The sequence below is a fragment of the Gallinula chloropus genome (genome assembly GCF_964237585.1).
Source record: "Gallinula chloropus genome assembly, chromosome: 2".
Lineage (NCBI taxonomy): Eukaryota > Metazoa > Chordata > Aves > Gruiformes > Rallidae > Gallinula > Gallinula chloropus.
In genome coordinates, this window is record NC_140086.1 from 94,245,224 (window position 1) to 94,269,318 (window position 24,095).

Here is a 24,095-nt window from a genome sequence, read left to right on the forward strand (position 1 = left end):
GTTGTTGTCAGAGGTCACCCCAGGGTGTTTCTGTGTTTGCTAAATGTTTTGCTAAGATACAAAATGGTCAGTGGGGAAAAGAGCAGTGGGAAGAGGAACTCTGTGTAAGAGGAAGAAGTCGTTTCAGAATTGCAGGGGGAGTCGAGAAGATACGCTGGAATCCCTCTGGCCAGATATAAACTCTGTCCTCCTGAAATCAGGGGGAGACTTTGCTGAGGTTTATATAGGAAGTCAAAACTTTATCCATAATGCTTCATGCAGGGAATACATCGACGCTGCTGACCTTTCCATGAGTGCCATAACAGAATTGCATCGTGACATCTTTGTTTCAACCCATATTACCTTTTTCAGCCTGCTCCCTCGTGCACTTTATGATGTACTGTACTTAAATAGTGCTAAATTTATTTTATTTTTTTTTTAAAAAAAGATTCAAAGATTTAGCTTTCTTCATTGAACATAGTTGAGCTATTCTTTCCAAGGCAGGTCTCGCATCAGTTGTGTCGATGACTTGTTTGTTTTATTTTTAAAGAACAGTGTATGAGAAGAAAATCTCTGATAACAAAGCTGCTGCGTGCCTCTTGAGGAGCAAATTTTGTCTACAAACAAACCCTGTTTAGAATGGAAATAATGGATAATAATATTTTTCAAATATTTTGACAGCACCCTTTTAAACACTCTGGGAATACTTAAATGCTGTAATAGGCAGCTGTCAGGTACATTTACAGTGCTTCTGCCACAAAAGAACCACAGTTACTAATCTTTCTTCAGTCTTCCTTGCTGATGTTTTGAATGAAGCTCGGGAGCAGGGTGAAAATGAAGAGCTCTTAAGCTCTGCTTGCGGCTGATTTACAGGTTTTACTCGGAGCCATTATGAACAAAGTGCGGCAAGAAAGCACCAATTAAAGTTTAATTGGCATCTCAGATTGTAGGAACAAGGTATAGGATGGCAGAAATTAAACATTTTGAGGACCTGATGCTTACTAAGACCTAACACCTCCAGAGTTTGCCCCCTTCCTCTTCTCCCAACTCAGACAGTGCCATTTCAGCTGCTTTACAGGGCGCTGTCGCTGTTACAGTACACCTCTGTATCACTGGCCTCCTGGTAATGGAATGGTCAACACCAACTTGGGAACTTCCTCACAGAAACTGTATTTAAAGAAAGCAAATCCTGAGATTCCTTGTTCGGTTCATGGGCAGTCATTCTCCTACGTGTTTTCTGGTTGAGCCTGAGGATGGAGAATGTTGGAGGTCCTTTTGGAAATTAATATTCCATTTTAAAAAACCCCCAACAACAACAAACGGAGCAAACAAACAGAATAGCAAATAATTATTTTTAAAAATGATTGATTTCCTGCTTAAAAGCTTGACGGGGTCCTGAGTTCCTTAGGGAGCTGCAGTTTAGACTGCAAATCTCTGGGGATTGTGATTATCATTCAGAAGATGTTTGCTCAACTGGTTTGCACATTTTAACCCTTACCTGACAGCTTCAAGTGCTACTATGACCCGATTTATAAATGATAATAAAACTGCAGTGCTGCTAATGCCTCACTGCCTCTCTCACAGTCGTAGCCCTTTCCAAAGGGAATTTGCTGTTTTCCTTGTGGGGCTTTAACTGCTCGCCTGCTCACCCAGATAAAAGTGGCTTCCAGGAGGTTCCTGGGTTTCTTCCAGAACTAGGTCTGTTTACAGAGACCCCATGCTGCCGCATAACCACTACTAATCACTGCCACCAAAACAACCCAGGTGATTCCTCCAACAATAGGTGCCATGGAAAATGAGGACATGTGAGCAAAATCAAACAATGAGGAACCCCGGGGATGTTGTTTGCTCCTTGTCACATTTGGCTGCTCAGAGGCAACGGTGAAGTTGCCACGTTCCAATGATTCATAGAACAAACCCAGAAAATAATATTGTGAAAGAAGCTCCTGGAACAAGTACAGCACGTTAAAAAGTAACAGGAGGCTCACCTGCCTGGAAAAGGCTTATTTTATCTCCCTGCTTTTTTGTTTGTTTGTTTTATTGGGTTTTTGAGTTTGTTTAGTTGGTTTGGGGATTTGGGGCAAAATTTTCTTCACCTGAATTCATTAGTGTTGCATCAGGAGCCCTTTCTCAAGCCCCTGCATTGAAGTTGGCTCCCCTCCCTGAAGCGACTGAATCAGTGTGTGCAGTATTCCAGGGTGAAGATTTTCAGGCAAGAGTAAGGCTGAAGAATGGAAAGTTTCTCCTAACTGGAAAGCTTTCCTTTCTTGGATGATGTGCCACAACAGTTCAGCTCACCACTGGAAAGTAGTTAAATGCAGAAGATTTTTATGTGTAAAGTAGTAAAAGTTTAAAGATATTAAAAATATTTTCCTCAAGTGGCTGTGTGCCAGTGGGAAAAATGTTTAATGAATATTATAATCTGAAATTTATGACTTTTGATGATTCAGGCTGCGAGCATGTTTTTTTTCCAAGGGATGTTGTAAAATGCCAGAAGAATCTATTGAACTCTGGTCCCTGGGCAGCCCTAAGAGCGGGGTTTGGGTTGGTTTGTTTTCAGTTTTATACCAGTAATTGAAGACAGTGGAGTTAAATTGGAGTAACACAAGTAAAGTAGAAGTGAATCATGGTCCTTGTCTCTACAGGAGAAGTTTGTGTTAGAACTAAGGAAGACATAAGGGATCACAGAGAGGAACATTGCACAGCACTGCTGGGGTTTTCCTGACCCTTTCTACCAGTACACGTGGGGTTTTGCAGGGGGGGGTTAGATGAAGTATGATGAAAGATTTCCACACAAGAAACCCATGTTTCTTAGAGACTTACAGAGGACCCAAGTCCTCTTCAGCATCAATTTGGAATATTTTGTAAAAACTAAAAAGAAAATGTGCTGCTTTTTCTTTCTCATTATCAGTGAGCATTCATGTAGATTTCTGTGAAAGAAACTTGGTCTATTAGAGCACCTCTGTGACAGCAGCATTTTCCATGCTTAAGACACCGAAACAACTGTTACAATAGCACATAACCTGTAAATTAAAGTATATCAGTGGGAGATAGATAGTAATTTGAACCACCTATGTTAGACTGTCATCTTACCTCTGTATGTAAATGTTTGGGTTAAAAAAAGGGGGAAGGGGTGTTAAATCCACAGGTATTTGGTCTGGTATTAGTTTTTGTGGTTTAGGTGCTTTTGTGAATAATCAGTACATTATAATGCAGTTTCACTGTAGTTTGGATCACAACGTTGGCAAAATACTCTCGGAATCTTTTTCCTTTTCATTCTTGATAATTAAATCTGGAAAGAAAACTTACTAGTTAGGAAAGATCAGGTGCTTAAGGATTGTGCTGCTGGGAGTATTTATGTGGTATTGGGTTTATTGTATGTATTCTGCATTTCCTGCTACTCTTTTCTTGTTAAGTTATCAATGTCACCTTGTTACCCTTTGTTTGCAGTGGAAACAAAAGCAGTTCCCGTGCCAGGCAGCATATAGGAGCCACAGCGTGGCTGAGCAGCAGTTGACTAGAGCAGGCTCAACTTGGGATGGTTCCCATCCAGAACGCCCTCTCCTTTCACCCTGCGTGAAGGCTGTTAAAAGGTGCAGGGTGAAATGTCCTTCCTCCTACATACGGGCAGAGCTGTCATGTGCCCTTTGGCAGGACGGCTCAGACTGTGGAAAATCCAGCCCAAATCAATCGGAGGGCCGCACGGAAGCGGAGGGGTGGGAGTAGCACTTGCAGCCTGTGTGGATTCCTGGTGATTGCAAACGAATAGGAAAATGCTTCTCCTCTGATCTGTGTTAACTGCTCATCAGGTGGGAAGCGAAGACCCACTGAGAATATAGGCTGAGACTACGGGCAAGGACAGGGTGTCAGAATGATGTCACCCTTCAACGTATGCAATGACCAGTCAGTCATTTTAAGTCACCCAGGGAAGTCCTTCTTGCCAAGAATTCACAAGCTATACAGCATGGAGTTTTATAATGAGTAGGAAACATAAGGGCAGACTTTTTTCCTCTCATCGTTTTGTTCACTTATCAATATGAGCAAATGCTGTAAGTGTGCCAGCTTCGTGGGTAGAACAGTTTATAAATACAGCAGTAATAATTGCTGGCTAATTGGATCATTCCTTCATTGTTGCCCATTTTATAAATACCCTAGACTTGGAAAGAGTAGATTTTAAATGGCAAATGTTGGAGGAACTCATCCTCCCTTTTTTTTTTTTTTTTTTAAAGTTCCTTAATTAATAATCAGGGGAGATGGAGGAATGTATTTTTGTAATGCTAGACAACTGGTCCACTTTTTCTTGTAATTTGGTTTGGCAGTGGGAACTAAGTGTGGAGTCCTGCTTTGGAAGGGTTCTGGAGTCCCTGTTAATAACCTCAGTAAATTGGGAGCTGTCAATTCCCACACCAAAGCAGGTCTGGGTTTTGGAAGAATAATAACTATCGGAACTGTTACCAGTTGGCATCTTCCCTGCCCCACTGTGGCAGTCACCGGGTGGCAACTAGAGCTCAGGACGTGCTGCTTACACTTGAGTGCTGGGGGAAAAGCACAGCTAACTGGTCACACACTAAAGCTTCTCCCATTTTTGTCAGATCGTGGGAGGCAGCGTAGTGTGCAGCTGCAGAGCCCCATCTGTGTGGGTCAGATGTTGCACCAAGGGCAGAGGAGTGAAGCTGTAGCTCCTCAAGAAGCCATTGAGTTTGACTGCAAGCATCTTTTCTCTGTCGAAGGCTACCTGTGAGCCAGGAGATGTCACCTTTGCCTTCCCTGGAGAAGGAAGAGCCATCTCCTACTGTAGATTCAAAGCACTCCTGGCATCCTACAGTGCCGTGATGCCCTTATAGGTTCACCACTCCACAAATAGTCAGTGCATAGTAGAGGAGTTGTTTAACAAAAGCTATTTCATTTCATGTATCTTAACACTTTTTAAAAAATCAGTTATTATAATTGTGGCCTTTACGATGCTTTTTATTCATCATAACTTAGAGGTTTGAATGGCATATGAAAGAAACTAATTTTAATGATGCATATCTCATTTTCTTTCAGCGAGCATTAAATAGAAAAAAAATGACTGCAGCTGAATTCAGCAATAAGGAAAACTCTGAGTCGAGCACTGAGCACGATAAAGAAAACTCCTTCATCAAAACGGAACCAAGAAGAGTTAAAATATTCGATGGAGGGCAAGTATTGTGCTTCTGTATACTAGATATTGTTGGGAAGATATTTTTTTTCCCCCTGGATTCTAGACTTTGCAGAGATGTTGCTTCCTGTTTGATTTATTTTAAACAACAGTTCCCGTACTGTGGCCTGTGGATGTTGGTTTATGTTTCCAAGAAAAATGGAAAGTCATCGGAAGCATGGAGCCATGAGAGTTATGAGGAGGGGTAATAAAATAAAGAACAGTAGGCAATAGGAGTCCTTTTTTTTGGTCTTTTTTTCCTTTTTTTTCCCCAAAGGACAAACATTAATCAGCAGTGAAAGCAGCTAGATGCAGCCATAGATGTAAATTCTTCCCCTATACTTCTCTTACGTTGTAAATAATACCTATTTTGCAATAAGGTTGTGTAACTGTAGCTGGAGAGGATATAGTGTGGGGGCCAAGCAGCACAGTCCCTGCCTGGCAGGTCACTGTGGCATACACAGGCTGGAGAAGTCCTGATTTCAGAAGTGCCGTGGAAATATTTACTGAGCACCCTCATCCATTCACTGTAATACTTTAAACTGATACAAATAACTGTTGCCTTAGCCACAGTGTTGTGCCATGTACAAGACCTTATAAACCAGGTGGTTTTAGTAGAAAAATGCCAGTGACACTCCTGAAAATTTTGAGTTTGAATGGTGCATATTTTATTACTCTCAGTGGCCAGCTCTAGGGCTCTCCCTTTCTTTGTGCCTGGGCTGAATCCAGACTAGGACAGCCAGTAAGCCATTCCCAGCTGCTCAGGTAAAGCATCGCTACGTGTCTGCTCAGTTCCAGATGTTGCAGGGAACAGGTCACAAAAGCTAAGGACAACCGTGGGCATCCTTGAGGAGGTACAGGAAGGGTGTAATTGACTCTGAATTACTTTTGCCATCTAGAGACAGCCCCAGTAGGCTGAGTCCAGAGCACACTGGTAGGGAATTTAAAAGATCTTCCCACTGTCTTAACTAATGTTGTTCCTTTTCTGCATCCAATGCAGAGCCCCAGAGAGGCTTTTTTAAAGCTTCCTCATGGTGCCCGAACCCAATTCCAAGAACTGACACTCAAAATTCTGTTCCTGTGTTGTGAGGAGGAAATATGAAATCTTGGAATGCTTAGTAGCAAATTTTTATTAAAAAAGAGATGCTGTTATTCCTGAACAGGTCCATGATGACCTAGTGACAATCTAGATAGGAGCTGAACAAATAAATGCCTAAGGTGAGCAGAAAAAGAGCGTGGTTGTTTTTGTCCTTTTCATAGTTAATTTTTACGCTTCTGGCAGATTGTAGTTTCTAACTAGAATCACTTTCCCATCACAAGTAACTGCCTTACTGTTACGGTGCTGTTACTAGGTACAAGTCAAATGAAGACTATGTGTACGTTCGGGGGAGAGGGAGAGGGAAGTACATCTGTGAAGAATGTGGGATACGTTGCAAGAAGCCCAGCATGCTGAAGAAGCACATTCGCACACATACCGACGTCCGTCCTTACCATTGCAACTACTGCAACTTTTCCTTCAAAACTAAAGGTAGGGGCACTTTTCTCCCCTTCTTTTCTTTTCTTTCTACTTTGAAGTATAATTCCTGTCACGTTTGGCTGTTCATAAGCTAAAGAAGTTGCCTTTCTGTGGAGTTTTATTGTCTAATGCTACAAGTATTTGTCGTTTCGGATTTCCTTCTTTTCCTTCGTCTTCTGCATGTTTATTCAGATGATCATATCTTGTGTGGCATGCCGTGGTGGGTGAGAAATTGGTCTGAAAGAGGGAAATCATGGCAGTACGATGAAAGTTAGGTGAAGATCAGCGAGCTGGTTAGCTGCTCATCCTAGGTTGGGATGGGAACACAGAATTTTAACTCCCTAGAAGTCATCTTTTGGAGGTATGATATTGACATATATTGTACTCTTGTGGCACTCAGCTGATCTCTGGGAAGGACATTGGCCTTTAGTAACTTACTATATTGAAATGGTTTTTATACCCTTGAAGGACAAGGTTCTTCACCATCTAAGAGCCAAAGATGGATCACTACTTTTTAAAAGCCTGTTTACACTAGATACGTAAATGCATCCTGGTTTCAGCAGGCAGTATATTAAACAGTGGTAGATCCAGAACTCAAAGTAAGTGAAACAGACAGGAGAAGTTCACAGCCGAAATACTTTCAGCGAAAAAAATCTAAGCAGTAACATTTTTCTTGGCTTTAAGCATCATTTAGCAATAATCCCCCTCCAGCTGCAACCTCAGAAACATTTGTATTTTTAGTGGGTTCAAGACTACTCAGCAGTTGGGTGGAAAACTTCCAAGAAATAACCCAGGGCTGCAAAAAATGGGATGGGTAAGGCTTTTAGTTGTGTCAAAATCTGTTGGTACATCCTGACACACTGGGTCATCATGCTGGCTTTAAGATGAAATGCCAGAGTGTGCACCCAAGAAATCCTGCTTATGGTTTTTGCAGAGTAGGCGTGCTGGCCAAGTTCAAGCAACTAAGTCCTTCCCATTTGAAATTCTCCTTGGTTTCAGTTGTAGCAGGTACCTGTATTTGCCTCCTCTGCCGCATTTGCGGTGCCTGACTGTTGCTGTCGCTGCGGGCAGTCAGTCGCGCTGCTGGGTGCTTGATGGTTGGTAGATGGAAGGACACTGGGGCCAGTAAATCGTGCAGTGCACAAAGCTGGGAAGTCTGCTCTGTGCAAGTCAGTGTAGTCACAGAGCTTCGTAACAGTTACTTGCAATTTTGAGGTGAATCCCTAGCTTGGTTTGGAAGCAGGGCTGAACCATTTCACCTACTGTAATTTCTCCCATTGAAGCAGCTCAAAGAAACAGGTTTTGAGAGACAACAGGAAGTATAAAGTAAGCGGTTGGTTACTTGTCGTAGCATGCGTTTCACAGGTGCCATAATTGACAGACCTCTGGTCTACCCATACAGTTCTCTTGATGTTACTTGTCATACTTTCTTTTCGGAGGAAGAGGGGAGAGCAGGCTGTGGGGCCTCCCAGCAGTTACGCACTCGCTGTAGAGATACAGATCGAGTATGTTCATGCTCCGATTCTGAACAAAATTAATCCGTTTGTTTAGGTTGGCAGTGGAAACGATGACACTAAAAATAGAATCCATCAAATACCAAAAGAGCTGCAAGACACGAACTCCAGTTTCACATGGTCGTTTTCTGTCAGCGTGACTTTGAAGACTGAGTCTTTTATACTGTGCCATAAACAAAGGAGGGATCTTTCACACCAGTGCAAAATACGTTGTCATATAGGATTTCTGTCCTGTTCTGTTTTATCTCTAGTCAAGAACTTCACGACAAACAGCCAGACAGCCCGTAGCGTTCGGGGTGCTGAGTCTGCCTCAGCCCTTCACAGCTCACATTGTGGGGCAAGGTTCTATCAAGTGTGAAATCAGATGGGAGAGGTGGTTATAAATGTAGCTGAGTAAGAGAGAGACGTGCAGAGTGTGTGTTTGCATACATTTGTATGGTCACAGAGTAATTGGGGTTTGGTTTTGGTTTTTTCATTTTTTCTTCAGGAAATTTAACAAAACATATGAAGTCGAAGGCACATAGCAAGAAATGCATGGACTTGGGAGTCTCGGTAGGCTTGATAGATGACCAGGAAGGAGAAGAAGAATTTGGTAAGAAACTAAAATCTTCTTTCTTTACTGCATTTTTCTATTTATTTTGCCATCCCAGTTTCTTACCCTTTCCTTTCCAAAGCTTTTAAATTCTTGTACAGGGAATAGATACAGAGATAAACATCTAAGAAGCTAGTCCAAGGGAGTAAGGAATACTTGAAAAACCTTAAGTAAAAGAAATGACAAGCATATGCTAAAGATAAGTTGCTGCTGAATCCTTCACAAAGTAAGATGTAGTTTAACTTTATGAGATTCACTGATAAGTATGACAAGGCTGAAAATACCAGAAAACCAGCTATTTGCCTAGAAAAAAAAAAAAGTAGTCATATGTAGTGTTTGTTTGAAAAGAGCTGTGCATGAAATTGTCAGTGTTTTGAGATGCACATTCCATAAAAATACCATCACAGACTTGATGTGATTGGGGTGCAACCAATCCCAACTATGTTGCTGAGTGCTTTGCAAGAAGGTTAATCATCTTCCAGTGTAGAGTTGTGTCCTCCTTGACAGATAATTGGGCATAAAGCAGCAGATAGAGATCATGTTGAAATTATGAACGTTTTTCATCTTGACCTGTTCTACTTCTCCATTCGTGAACAGAGTGTTATCAGAATGAATGTATTTGCTGATAATTGGAATTCTGCACTTCCTGCACCCCGAGACAGCTCTGCTGAGCAGGAGATGAGATCGAGGACAGTCAGGGGGCTCTAGACCGGGTTCACGTGGGTTTGGCTCAGTGTGATAAGAAAGATGTCGCTGCACCAAGACGCAGTGAGATGCAGAACAGGATTGTGCGTTAGGACTCCGCTTCAGATCTCGGTGCAGTGGGGCCGTTTCTCCTTCCTCCCGTTTCCCAGCAGAGCGATGAGTCCTGTTGTCTTGCCTTGTGGGTTTTTTTTCCCCCTGTCAGTGGAATAGTTTATTAGATTGCGGGTGAGGTTTTGAGAAAAGAAAGCAGTGGGGATCTTTATTTAAACAGTAAAGGGCAAGAAAGATGAAGGCGCTGACTCCCGAATGACAACCGCGAGCAGAGCAAGCGAAGCGGCTTGAATCTAATTCTAAATAATGCTGGGAATATGACTCAGCGGGTATGATTCAGAAGTGCACTAGGTACGGAGAAACCTGCATTTTCCCTTTTTTGGCATTCTTAAATATACTCCCTTTTTGTAAGCTAGAAACATGTCCCCCCTTTGCAATCTGAGGTACCAGATAAATAGCAGGGAAGATAAGCGGCGGTACAAATTACCGCCCTTTCCTCACAGAGGAGCAGTTTGCATTAACATTTGCAGCCTTCACATGACAGAAAAATCATCACATTTTTAAGCACCATTCAGGAGCTTTTGACATTTTACTTAGTTTTGTAAACTACAGCAGAACAGGTATTTCCATTTACTAGGAACTGAAAACATTTTATTGATTGATAAATCAATATTCCCAATGGCGTACGGTAAAATTGCATTTGTGGTTATAATGTAATAGGAAATGTTTCAGATGTTAACAGAATTATCAGTAACACCCAGTAGAAGTAAGCCATTTCAAATATTTGTTGAAAGATTGCTTTCTTTTGGCTTTAAGACTATTTACTTGAGAGAGAGAGAGAGAGAGTGAGTGTGCCTCTTTTTACATGTCATGTACAGGTGTGTGCAATCATATTACAAATACATTATACATTCTCTAAAATAAGTTCTTTGCTTCAGTACAGTAATTACTCATTAAATTAAAGATTGTCTTTGGGGAAAAAAGGAAGACAAACATTTAACAGGATTTGCTACATAATCCTTGAAATTCTTCCAGAAAATTAATATTAAGACTGCAATACTTTCTCTTTTCTTATTTTCTTTTTCCCCCAAAATAGAGCAGGTAATGCTTCTTTCTTTATTTAAAAAGCCCCAAACCAGAAACCAGCGTGGTGATAAAACCCCTACCTTCTCTAAATGATCTGGCTCAGGTACCCCCCTAGCAAAGTGAGCCATGCAGCACAAAGCTCAGCACAGAAGTCCCATCCAAAAAGCAGGGTAATGAAGCCCATGATAAACACACGTTTGCTGCAGCCAAACCGAACCGGTCCAGCCTCTCCAGTTGGTGCATATGTAGCACAGTGCACTTCCAGCTACCCGTGTAAATCCAACGAGCAGGGGTTTAAAGGCACAATTTCATCCCCGAGCGTACCCAGCCACGCTTGAAGGCATTTCTCATGACACTTCACAAAGTTGCTCCTCGGCCCATTTTTAAGGCAAAGCATCAGGAGGGGGATAAAAAAGAAAGAAGAAAGCGTGAAGTATTTGCATATATGCTTTTTTGAAATGTAGGTGGTTCTGCTGCCCTCTCTGAAATTCTGTATGTGCTAACTTTTTGGGTACATTTGAATGTGATTTGAGTGCGTTTGGTTTTCTGAGTTGTCAGGGCAGTCTCGGTTAGCGAAGCGGCTTCAGCCACCTCTTTGGCTGCCCTTTCCATGGGGTTGGTGTGGCAGAGCTCGCCTTTGGGGCGGCACCCCTCGTGTCAGGTCTGGGCTCTGGGGACAGCCCTGCCAGCAGCGCATCCCCCACAAAGGACAACGTGAAGGGCCTCAGGTATTGAGCTGCACTCACGGCGTGAGGCCTTTGGCCCTTCCGCCCGTCCTCCGAATGACGCCTTTAGAGGCACATGTTTTGTACCTCAGGAGCTGCGTGGTTGCTAAGAGGTCTGCCCAGCCCCATCTCTGCTCTTGGTTGGAAGGCAATGAACATGAGGTGCAGTAGAGGAAGGTGCAGAAAATCTGATAAGAAACCGTTATGACCTCAGAAAAGAAACGTCTTCCCATAGGCCGTGTGAGATTGGCCTGCTTCCTGACCCCTAGAATGTCTGTCTGTCTCAAACTAATTGGTTATCCAAACATCTGGAATACTGATTACTGTTATGACAATAAAAACATCTGCACCTTTGCTTAACATAACTAAGCTGTATGTCTTCCACCAGACTTTGAATAGAGAATTAGCCAGAAATTTAACAAACCACCAACTTTTTATTTACTAAGGAGGTGGCTGGTTACAATGTCGGGTTTTTAAAGCTTAGGCAATCGTGATTATTGGAATATATGTTTTTGTGGATTTGTATTTGAAGTCAGCTGTGACCCGACAGCAGTACAGATGAATAACCACTTGTATCAGCACAGGCTGGGGGATGACCTGCTGGAGAAGAGCTCTGTGGAGAAGGACCTGGGGGTCCTGGTAGATGACAGGTTGGCCATGAGTCACCAGTGTGCCCTGGTGGCTGAGAGAGCCAATGGGATCCTGGGGTGCATCAAAAGAAGCGTTGCCAGCAGGTCGAAGGAGGTGATCCTCCCCCTCTACTCTGCCCTGGTCAGGCCCCACCTGGAGTATTGTGTCCAGTTCTGGGCTCCCTGGTATAAAAAAGACAGGGATCTCCTGGAGAGAGTCCAGAGGAGGGCTGCGAAGGTGATTAAAGGTCTGGAGCATCTTCCCTACGAGGAAAGGCTGAAAGAACTAGGGCTGTTCAGCCTTGAGAAGACTAAGAGGGTACCTTATTAATGTTTATAAATATCTGAAGTGTGGGAGACAGAGGGAAATGGCCAGCCCCTTTTCAGTGTCCTGTGGGGACAGGACAAGGGGCAACGGCTGCGAGTTGGAGCACAGGAAGTTCTGCACCAACATGCAGAAGAACTTTTACACAGTGAGGGTGACAGAGCCCTGGGACAGGCTGCCCAGGGAGGTGGTGGAGTCTCCATCTCTGGAGATAATTCAAGACCTGTCTGCATGCCTACCTGTGCCACCTGTCCCAGGGACCCTGCTTTGGCAGGGGGGTTGGACCTGATGGTCTCTGGAGATTCTGGGAACAGTTCATGCAGGTTGAATAAGGAGCGTGAACTTGTGCACAGTCCCGAATGCAGGCACGTAGGCACGCACAGCCAGAGCCTGCTTTTTCAGTAATCTGAGAGGCTGGAATTCTGTTGTGCTGTAGCATCTAGGGAAAAAAAGAGATGCTCTCTAGCTGTCTGAAACTATATGCGACCAGAGCTTTTAACATAGCATTCTTTGTATTTGGACTTGTCATCATTTGGGTATTAGTAAATTTCTGGCCTGGCTTTCTGTATTCAAAACCATTCCCTCCTCCATTTATCTTTCATCTTCTGCTCTGTGGAATGTTCTTGTCACCAAAACACAGGGTTACAATGTAAGGAATGTTAATATCTGAATTAAATTGTCAGACGAGGTGAACTGTTTAGTGTGACAGACTGCAACTGGGGATATCCTCTGTGGCCACACTGGCCAAATGTCGGCATTTTGCTGTGCAGTCTTAAAAACAACAATAATTTGTCTTTAAATTGAAACAGTTATGAACTCTAAACCTGCAATATTTCATATGTAAGCTAATGAGTGAGCAGTATGGTAGGCCTGAGTAAAGTTGCACAAGATAGTTATTTAATAATTAAATGAGTAGATCGGCAGGACTTGCTTAAATGGTCTCTGTGGAGAAATCTTCTCTCAAAACTTTCGTTGCTTTACCAGTGAAGAGACCTAACTTTAAGTTTCAGATATGTATTTTAATATAAACACACGCACACAGATACAAAAACCCACTTTCATTTTCTGCAGTGTTAAATAAACCCTTCTAAAGATTCAATGGCTCTAGGTTAATTCACTATATATTACTTGTAGTGGATCTTAAGTGAGTTTCCATGGCTCTTCATTAGCTTAATCATGACTCAGTCTGTGTTTTCACTGCACCTACATTTAAGGAGTGAAAATAAATGAAAATCCTTGCAATAATATCCTCCTTTGTCACATAGAAAGGAAGGCTCATTCTGTATATTATAACAATAATAACAACAACAACAATAATAATATAACCAGTGGCTATTCTTCAACCAGATGTACATTAAACACGCTGGAGCCCTACACCTACAGCCTGGGAATCGACTACTTAGTGCTAGGGTTGATTTGCAATATACAGGTTTCCCAGGAAGGCTCAGGTGTAAATCATCTCTTTGAACAGAGGTTACTTTTACTTTTTGGTTAATTTCCTTGGTTACTTTCCATACTCATCATTGAAAGTGAAAAGCCCACAGTTGTTTGTTTGGTTTTGGTTCTTTTCCTAGTTCCTGAGGAGGGCTGGCAGTCACCAGTCTGAACTTAACCCAGTAGATGTCACTGTGAGTCCTGTTTGATGGTGACGAGCAGTGGACAGTAGCTGAAGCAAGGCTGCAATCAGTCAAGTCAAGGCTGTGAACAGACTCAGAGAGACAGCACGTTTGGGTGTCGAAGCTGATGCTATTTATCCATATTTTGGTTTACCCTTTTTGAAATTTATTTGAATGGTTGTGGAATGGTCTATGACAAGACCAATACAATGGGTGAAACGCAAGTCTGAGCTGAAAATTTAGAAAAATAAAGGGTGCATTGATGATATACAGACCTTACTTTCAATTTTGTGATAATATAATGACATACTAGTAAATACTTCTGCCTTTATTGCCACTGTATATAGATTTTTTCTTGAGTTTGATGGAGACTATATAATGTAGCACAGATGCTTCATTTTTGAATGCTTTTATGTAGATATCAACCCATAACTGAAGATAGTTCCACAATCTGTGGCACTAAACACTGGTTTGCATTACTCTGATGCTAAAAGCCAATCAGTTTAGCAAATTGAAATTTAGATGGGAATAGATAGCGATCAGACCAACAGATACTTATAAGCTACATCGTTAATCTGCATAAGTAATAGCAATCCTAAAGTTATCTGCATAACTGTCTTTTTGTTTAGGAATGTGCAAATCTTCAGCAGTCTGGATGTATATTTTCAGGTCTTCCCTGTCTTCCTGCCAGTGAAAGAATGAAAATGAATGTCTTGTTCTTTAGGTGAAAACCTATGGAATATTATGAACTTATAACCAAATACGACTAAGTCACAAGGTGTTGAACTTCATCACTGGATTTGGTGCAGAAATTGCCAAGTCTTGAGCAGGGCCTGATAAGTCAGGTCACAGGATAGACTAATTGGTGATAATACTGCAATTAAAATTAAAAGCTGTTAGGTTGCCATCCTAAAGAACCTTTCCTTTATTGCTTTGCAGCGTGTTGAGAACCAGATGCCCATTGTTAAAACCAGGTTGGAAAAACCTTTAAAAAAAAGAACTTGAGAGTACACAAGGAGACCTGTTTCAGTTACCTAATTCATAGCATCACAACTGCCAAAAGCAGTGTGAGGACTGGCCAGCCCCAGGCGTTTCACTAATGGACATACTGTGATGCTCAGAATTCCAACTAATGCTCTTGTACTGAAGAACTTCAAGCTTTTTCTTTCCCAAATCACTTTCAGGTAAAATGTGAGTATAACAGAGCCTCCACCAACAAGCTCATCAGCACCACAAACACAGTGCAGAGCTGATTAACTAACGGAGGCCCGACAGCAAATTAATGAAGGACTGAGATGATTTTTGCCTTTGATTTGCATACACTTACCTCACTACATAGGATTAAAATTTGGTTTTGTTAAATATAATTACAGCATGTGAGCAGTTTCTCCAGTCAAAAGCTGTGTCCACACTTCTATTTATTCCTTTATTTCCAGCTCTTCCTAATTTTTGCAGAGTTTGGGTCTGTAGACAAAAGTTCTACTTTCTTCTGTGAAGTTCAGGAAGAAGAGCCTTTCTAAGGGGTTTAAATAAAAGAGGAGATTGCAGCAGTTGATGAAGGGTGAGAGACATTCCCTACCCTTCCAGAAGAACTCTGTATAAAAAACGGTGCAGTTTTGAATGGTCTTTCTCTTAAAATGCTGAGACTTAAAAATCTGAGCAAGAAGTAGCTTTCACAAAGCCTTCACTCAATAGTGTGAAACTTTTTTTCCCTTTTATATTTTTTTTAAATAAAAAAACTGTGAACTTTGATGCCAAAAGCCGTTTCCCCATATGCCAGTGGCCTTTAAATCTATGACACATCCTTCATTCTAAAATATCCCACGCTGCTTTACTACCTCGTACGAAGTTAAACACAGAAGTAATTTTGTTCCCTTTGGAAATTCAGTGAGTTCAAGCGCTTTTCTATCTGTATCTCTATATATAGGTACAAAAGCTACATCAGCATATGGTTATAATTGTGTGTGGTTTAAGATGGGAAGCAAAGAATTAATTTTTCCCCAATTAAAACTGCAAGGGAACTTTAGCAGGCAGAAGACAGTTACCAGAATGGACAGGGGCCAATACTACTCCGTTAACAGTGCTTAGAAAAGAGCCTTTCACCACAAGGAGTGGTCACAGCCTCAGCTTGATGCCTCATTCCGAGAAGCCCCATAACCTGCCTGCCTGGGTCTCCCGCCACTTAAAGCTCTTGGCATCGGGTGCTCCCGCAGCTCCGCGGATGGGCGGCAGCGTTAACGGGGTCGCTGATTGCGAAGGCTGGGGCACTTCTTGTGTCAGCTGACGTGCACAGGGGGGGTATAAAAGCCAGAGCAGAGCATTCCTGTGTGCGTTTGCCAGAGCAAGAGAGTCAGGAATGGGGATTTTTCCCCCCATCTGATGCTTCAAAGCGGTGTGGGAGTGAGGGAACCACATTCATCGCTGTCACCTTGCCTACACTGCAGGCTCTGGCTCCAGGTAACCACATTTAAACAGAAGCTGGCAAGTGCACAAAGGGTGGAGGTAAACAGGGAAACAATAGAGGGAAATGATATCCCACGGACTCCTGCCTGTAAGGAATCTGTCCCCCCACACACGGTTCTCCTTTCCCTTTCCATGGTTTTATTCTAGAAGATCGAGACATATGCAGAGCATTCCTAAACAAGCAGTGTTTGCTAGTAAATCCCATCGTGTTTTCAAATGGTGATTTGAAAAAAAAGATGGTACCTTGTTATTCTAAATCAGGGCATTGTTTAAGCATATGTTTTCCTTGCTTTACAAATGTGACAAGTCAGTCTAATCACTTCAGGTAATTTCTCTTGCCAGTGGAGACAGTCATTGGTGATTGACATCACCTTTTATAGAAAAATATGACTCATGTGGAGACAGGGAGGAAAAGAGGAAAGAAATGGTAGGATTTCCCAGAGAATGCTTACATGATGTCGGTAAGGAGACCACATTTTGGAGGGAGTCCGGACTGAAACCCAAGGCTTTGCTATGCCCTGTGCTTTATTTAAAGAGTTGAAGGTAATGCACAGGTCACCCTTTAGGTGTAACCCATGGAGGAGTCTTTGAGATCTGTGCCAGAGGCGCTGTGGGAAGTTGCTTCCATTCAGAAATGTAACATACGTAGAGGATCTAACATTGGAGATTTGTTTGCTTTGCAAATTAATGACAAAGAAACACTGTTTGTGTGAAGAAGAGAAATTACAGAAGTATAGAGGGGGGAAAACAAATTGAATAACTCCATGTGGTTTTGTTAATAATATTTTTAACAATCCTACTTGCCATATTTTTGGAATGGACCTTACTGAATTAATTCTTCCACTAAAATGTATTTTATTTTATTTTTGAAGAGAGGAGAATTATAAATGAAGACTATTTAAAATCCAAAAAAATATTTTTGTTAGCATCATTCCAATGACCTGGAGGATTTAGGGTATTTTTAATAACATTTCAGTTTCGTGCCTGCTGTAGTAAATGTAGAAAATCTATAGTTTCCACATTTAGTTAATGTACAAATTACCATGTAGGCAAAGAAGGGGCAAAGTCATTATAAGGAGATTTTTTCAAAGAAGCTATTAGTCTCCTTCCTAATTGCACTGCTCATTTGAAACCATAAAGGCTTATAATGGTGGGCAACTTACTGAGAGGTAGCTCAATTAAACCCATTTATTTTAGCTAGAGTTCAAGATGCTTGTTTTGGTTTTGGTAACGTAGAAGCCTGAAGCATTGGTAGTATATTAAAATTGTTTTAAGGCCTGACATTTTTTCTTTCAGAGGAGTCATTTATTTTGGTGGTGAGCTGCCATGGAGCTTTCCACAGAACGGGATGGCTGAGATTTTAACTCACCAGCCATCGTTGGTTTTGCAGAGACAAATGATTTTTACGCTGATACTTTTTTTGGAGAGCTCAGCAGACAGACCTTTAATCGAATGTAAAATATTAGTGCATCCAGAGCATTTTGTCTTTTATATAAAATATGATCCCAGACAGTCTGGCTTGGAATCAGATAGAGCAGATGGGATTTTCTGTCTCTTTAGTAAAGACAATTCTTTCTTTCCAAGTTATGATATAAAAGAAGGTGAAAAGCTGCAGTAGAGCTGTATATTTTGTGGAGAAATTTACCACCAGACAGCAGTTTGGCTTTAACACTTGAAGTCAGGAGGGCTCCTTCATTTGAGCAAAGTTTCATGCATAGCTGAGTTTTGATAAGGTTGGGGTTTTCCTGCCTCCGAGGAGATCTTGGGTGATTTGTTAATAAACCTTTCAAAACACGAGCAAAGCAGAGAAATCTGGTAAGGTCTAATTTTGGTCTCTTCTGCCTGTTAACGAGACAGATTCCTAACTAACAGCCTCCAGTCTTCCTGTTGGCATCTTTCAGAAACCTTTGCGGCAGTGATTCATGTTGGGTACAAGGACACCCACTTCTGAGTCAGAACCAGCTAGAGAATATCCCACCGCTGCGGCTGGCCGACCCAACTCCCTGTGTTGTCACTGGGTATCTGCTCGCTTCTCCCCAGCTGAGAGAGTGAGGGGTGACTGTGAGCAAAAGGTCATAAAAGGCTGGAAACAGCCAAACCTGGAGGGTGAAACACAACACAGAAGGAGAAGGTGAAGGATTATGTAGCTGTGTAATTAATTGAGCATGTGCCCTAGAAAACAAAAGCAAACCTGACAATCTTCCCTGTTGCTTTGAGATGATGGAGTGTGGCTGAAAAACGCACGTGACGTGGGGTGTTTTGGTGTTCCTGATTACTCCCTCCCCATCAGTCCGGGCCATGCCCTGGCTTTACCTTCTCATTCCCGCTTTCGCAGGCGAGAAGCAGAGATGCGGCTACGACCGGTCAGGATACGACGTGGAGGAGTCTGACGGGGCAGATGAAGAAGAAAACGACAATGAAGACGATGACGAAGACAGCCAGGCCGAGTCAGTCCTATCCACAACCCCCTCGGTGACGGCCAGCCCCCAGCACCACCCCTCTCGCCACGGCCTGCAGGACACCGCCAGCGCTGATGAAGACATCAGGCTCCCGGACTGCTTTGCGGGGGTTCACACGGACTCTATGGACGGTCTGCCGAAAGCGCTGCTGACGAAGATGACTGTCCTTAGCACGGTGCAGTCGGTTACCAGGACCTCCAGGTCACCAGCAGAAATCACCCATCAGGAAGCACATGAGGAAAAAACCCAGGAGAGGGGACCAGGTCCCCGTGGCGCTGGCGCGGCGCTGGCAGACATTGCTCCTGCATCTCCAGGTCGCCAGATGTCTGTGGATTACCCTGATCCAGAAGCAGCCTTGGGCCGCTCCTTAATACCGACTGCAGCTCTTACAAAGGTAGGAGTGTCTGACTGCAGGAGAGGGAGCGGGATTTAAATCCTCCTTTTAAAGGTCTTTTTTGAAGGCTTTTCAAAGATCTAAATGTTGTTTGCCTTTCCCTTCATTCTTGGAGTTGTTGGCTGATGAGTCTTCTTTAAGAAGAGTTGCAAGTAATGAGAGCACAGATCTGTGGGACTGTAGAAACGACAGTGTGGTGGGAGCACTGCTTTTTGGATTCTTGGGTCTGATTGTATTCCCGCTGAAAGGATTAATTGTAATAGGGTTACTTCAGCTGAAGTCGGGGCTGGTAGATTGTATTTCAAATAATGGGTACAACAGATACGTAGAACGAACATATGGTGGTGGTTATGAAGTTTTCAGAAGAAAGTGATAGGATTCAGCAGTCATTTTACTCTGGAATACAACAATAGACTCGTTGGCAGTTCTCAAGGGAAATTAATCTAGTCCCAAAGGTTTTGCCTTATCACTATAAAAAAATTGTGCAATTGCTTATCTCTCCTTCAAATATGCTTAGTAGTAGAATTAGAAAGAGCACCAGATGTTCAAGGAAACCAGGAGATTGCCCTTGCACAATAACAAAAGGAGAGACGAGCGCAGAACTGAGACCTGAGCCTCCCCCATGGTCCCGGTTTTTCTCCAAGCTGAAAGGACGTTTTGAGGGGGAAAGGATCAATTTTGCCCACGCTTATTCTAGACACACGGCTCTTCAGAGCAGGCAGAAAGATGGGGTCAGTCTGTGAGCAGGGCTGCAGGAGAGCTCAGGAATTTCAGTGGCTGTTGTCTTTACAAGGAAATCACAGAGAGGAACTGGCAGGTGTTCAGCTTTTTACAATCCAGCAGCATTTTAATGGACTGTTACGGGGATGGTGCAAGTCACATACATGATTGACCCTAAGGACCCCTTGAAAGTTTTTCGTTCTTACTGCAGCCCATGGAGGCATTAGAACTTTCCAGAACAATGCTCAGAAAAACGTGATGCCAAATGTAGTTTAAATAAAGGAGCAGTTACTGCCTTCTCCGTGGCGGGTGCGGTATTTACAAGTAGTGTATGCTGCAGTTAGGGAAAAACAAGCAGCAGGAAATTGTCAAAAGCATAAACAGTAAGTAAAACTTTCATTATCATTTAAGTACTTACTGGCTTCTTTTTCCTTCAAAAATCTGTACTAGTGAAGTTGGGGTTTAGGAAATGGAAGATAGTGAAGTGTTGGGGAGCAAAACCAGTAACAATTAGCTACTGCATTTCATTGTTTGACACATTCCTGCTGGGCAAATCTGCGTGTCAGTATGGCCAGTGTACACTGGGATGATTTTGTAGTATGACAGAATGAAATGTAGTGCTCTCTGCCCACCGTATGTATCCGCCACAAAAAGGGAGGATCCTAGGATTTGGATTTTGGGTTTCGGTTCTTGCCAATAGATACCAGAAAGGCATTTGACTGAGTTTACTCCCTCATCGAACAGAACCACCGAAGCCTCTAGAAAATACTCACACAATTAAAAATGTCAAAGGTCTCAATTTATATAATTCCAATAAATGACTACATTAATATATTTAAAAAAAAAAAAACACAAAACCCCAAACCCCCCCAAAACCCCGTAAGTAATACAAGGCAGTAATCCCTTTCCAGACTACCTCCTCCTTTCCCCGACCAAAGGAAGTGGCAGCCACATGCCTGATGACAGCACCTGTCACTAGTCTGTTCTTGCTGTGAATGGCTGGGGATCCCACTTGGGCAGCAGAGACAGCTCAGGAGGGCTGTATGTTCATTCAAAGGCATCCATACAGTTTATCAGGACTTCTTGTGAGCTGTCAGGCAGGGCTTAATTCTGAGAGTTCCTTCTTGCACCCATCTTCCCTTGTAGACTGCTTGGCACTGCGTAGTTGGTAAATCCTGTTCTCCTTCAATCAGTGCATTTCCTACCAGCAGTTTTTGGAAGCATTTCTGTTAGCATTTTGGTTTTGTGCCTTCTCTGGAGATCAAGGCCACAGAAGTACAGTACAGGCTGAATAATGAGGGTGCACCACTCTGGGTATGTTATGAATATGCCTAAAATGAAAAGATCCTGCAATACTGAAATTGCAGCTTGAATCTTCTCATTTCAGGTGTTTTTAGGAAAGGAGTTGCCAGCCTTGGTCGGTACCACAGGTTACATGAGAGGGAGCGTGTGAATACAGGTCTGCGCACCAAGTGACGGCAAGCTGAGGCAGCAATTGGATGTGGGACCCACGTCTCACTCTAGTACCCCGGGTCTCACCTCTGGGGGTGCTCTAATTGTCAGCCATCTCTTGTCATTCCTTATCAGCCATCTTCCAGGGTAGAAGGACCTACAGATGTGCCATGATGCCACCTGCCAGAGGTGGTAATGCCTCCAGGAGAGGAACCCAGTGAATCAGAAATGCCACCTTACGTTTCTTTAAATGTCTTGGCTGAGGTGATTTCCACAGAAAACAGTTCTCCAAAGCTTTCTCCCACCTTAAAAAACATACAAAGGATACTGAGCAGTGGTTTTGTTTGCTAGTGTTCAAGAGAAATTAGCCAGGGTAATTAGGAGAGGAAAATTCAATTACTGGGCAAGGAAGAAGCTGGAAAAAGAAAGGAAGGAAATTAGTTCATTGTTCAGGGTAGGCAGTATATATACTGTGAACCAGTTTTTCGTTGTTTTTTTTCTTAAAAGGCTGTGTGGGGAGCACTCCCATCTACCTCATGTTTGCATTTCCCTCGATGATAGCGGCAGCCGCTGCATTGACACGCCTGTGTTGTTCTCTCCTAGAGCACGCCCTCCGTCAGCTCCCCCTCCTCGCCCCTGGACCGCAGCATGCAGACAAACGCGCCGTCCTCCTACGCCGAAATCCCAGAGAAGCTGGCCGGGTGCCCCCAGCACGCCGCCGAGCTGAGGGCTCCCCAAACTCACCTCTTCAGCCACCTGCCCCTGCACTCGCAACGGCAAGCCAAGGCACCCTACGGCACGGTACCGGTTGGGGGGATCCAGGTGGTCCCCGCTGGCCTGGCCACCTACTCCACCTTCGTTCCCATCCAGGCGGGGCCGGTGCAGCTCACCATCCCTGCCGTTAGCGTGATCCACAGAACTACCAGCGCCCTGGGTGAGACGGGCAGTGCGGCTGCCACCAATCCCATGGGAGTCGCCGAGGTGAACAGCGTGGTGCCGTGCATTCCCATAGGCCAGGTGAGCGTGCCGGGCATCCAGGGCCTCGGCGCACCCGGCCCGCAGCCTCTGCCGCCGCTTGGCATGGAGACGGTGAACATCTTGGGCCTGGCAAACACTAACATCGCCCCACAGATGCGCCCTTCGGGGATTACCCTGAACGCTGTGGGCCTCCAGGTTTTGACCACCGGCACGGCCCCACAGGGCAACCCCAGCCCACAGGCCCACATTCCCGGCTTGCAGATACTGAACATCGCCCTGCCAACCCTCATCCCCTCCGTCAGCCCTGTTGGCACCGACGGGCAGGGCGCCTCCGAGGCTCCTGCCTCGAGTGGCAAAGCCTGCGAGGCCCAGCCGGAGCCAGCTCCTGTCAGCTTCCCCGCAGCTGAGGTGGGCCAGGCCAGCCGGGCCTCTTCTCCTCAGGCAGCAGCTGGTGGCCAGTGGTTCTGCGGGAAGAGCCATCCCGAGCCTGCCCCGCTGACTGACTACGAGCGACCTGATGGCCCAGGGAAGGCGGGTCCCGAAAAGACTGAGCTCGCAAACCCCGCCAAGCCAAAGCGCGACGTCCCGTCCCTCCAGGTGAAGAGGGCGGCCCCGGCAGAGCTGCGCTCCAAGGTGAATCCCGACGCTTTAACCAAGTCCCCGGTCCACCAAACTGTCTCCCCGGACAGACAGGTACACAGGGCAGCCGCCTTGCCCCGGCGGCAAAACACGGTGCAATTTAGTGATGGCAGCAGTGACGATGAGGATAGACTTGTAATAGCAACCTAGATTTTGTTTTTCATTGTGGGTTGGGTTTTTTTTTCTGGGGGGGGTGGGCTGGGTTTTATAACACTTACAGGTTTCTTTGCAAACCTTCCTTTTTCCTTAAAGCACATTTTTCTGACACAAACCCATTACTAATCTTCGTGCAGTCATGAACTCTTGACCAATAATTGTTGTTTCTTGTCAGCTCCAGCCATTTTTGTACATGTTGTATAGACAATTGTGCCTTTTTGGAGTTTTATGTTTAGAAACCTGTACAGATTGTTGAATATATATATATAAAATATATATATATAAAATATGTATATTAAACCCAGGTAGTTGCTTGTGTTTAGTAAGTAAACATCTTATGTCAGATAAATAAAGGATTAAATTATATGTTGCACTGTTAAATGTAAATTTTTATGGCTGTGGGACAAAGTTTCTGTGTACAGATCTAGTATGTAAAACTCCATATTTATTGTATCCATATTAGTCTTGGAAAAGGGTCTGTCCATCCTTCTTGTGTAAGACGGTAGCTTTACACTTCAACGAGAAATACAGTATCTGTGTTACAAAATATTACAGTAAAATTTTGTTTACTGACTTTACCATTGCTTATGTTGTGCCTTCTTGATGCAGCCCTAGTAGTCGGAGAGGCGCTTGGCTTGTTCCTCTTAGTACCCTTCCAGCTGCGTTCAGCTTGAAAGGATCCCGTGGTGGTGGTAGGCCTCCTGGGTTTCACCTGCCACAAGAGAAAGAGGCAGAGGGAGAGGGAGAGTGTGCTTTTCAGGCTTACTTGGAACAAAACCTTCCATTTTCGTAACATTCGGCAATGGCAGAGTGGGGAGGGAGTCCTTCAGCTTTCTCTATAGCGAGCGTCCACCCGATCTCGTGGTTTTAAACACCTCCTAACTAAAATTCGAAGGCTTCCCTGAGGGACAGTAGAA

The 24,095-nt window shown here is 43.7% G+C and overlaps 1 protein-coding gene across 1 annotated transcript in view; it reads left to right on the forward strand.

Moving 5' to 3' along the window:
- HIVEP1 (HIVEP zinc finger 1) overlaps positions 1–23,172 on the forward strand; it is a gene marked incomplete at both ends in the record, with an annotated part of 59,330 nt that extends 36,158 nt beyond the window's left edge. The window contains 5 exons of the mRNA XM_084260638.1: positions 5,026–5,168; positions 6,511–6,686; positions 8,676–8,780; positions 18,716–19,233; positions 22,009–23,172. Coding sequence (XP_084116764.1) covers positions 5,026–5,168; positions 6,511–6,686; positions 8,676–8,780; positions 18,716–19,233; positions 22,009–23,172 — 2,106 coding nt within the window. The remainder of the gene's footprint in view (positions 1–5,025; positions 5,169–6,510; positions 6,687–8,675; positions 8,781–18,715; positions 19,234–22,008) is intronic.
- Between the last annotated feature and the right edge of the window lie 923 nt (positions 23,173–24,095).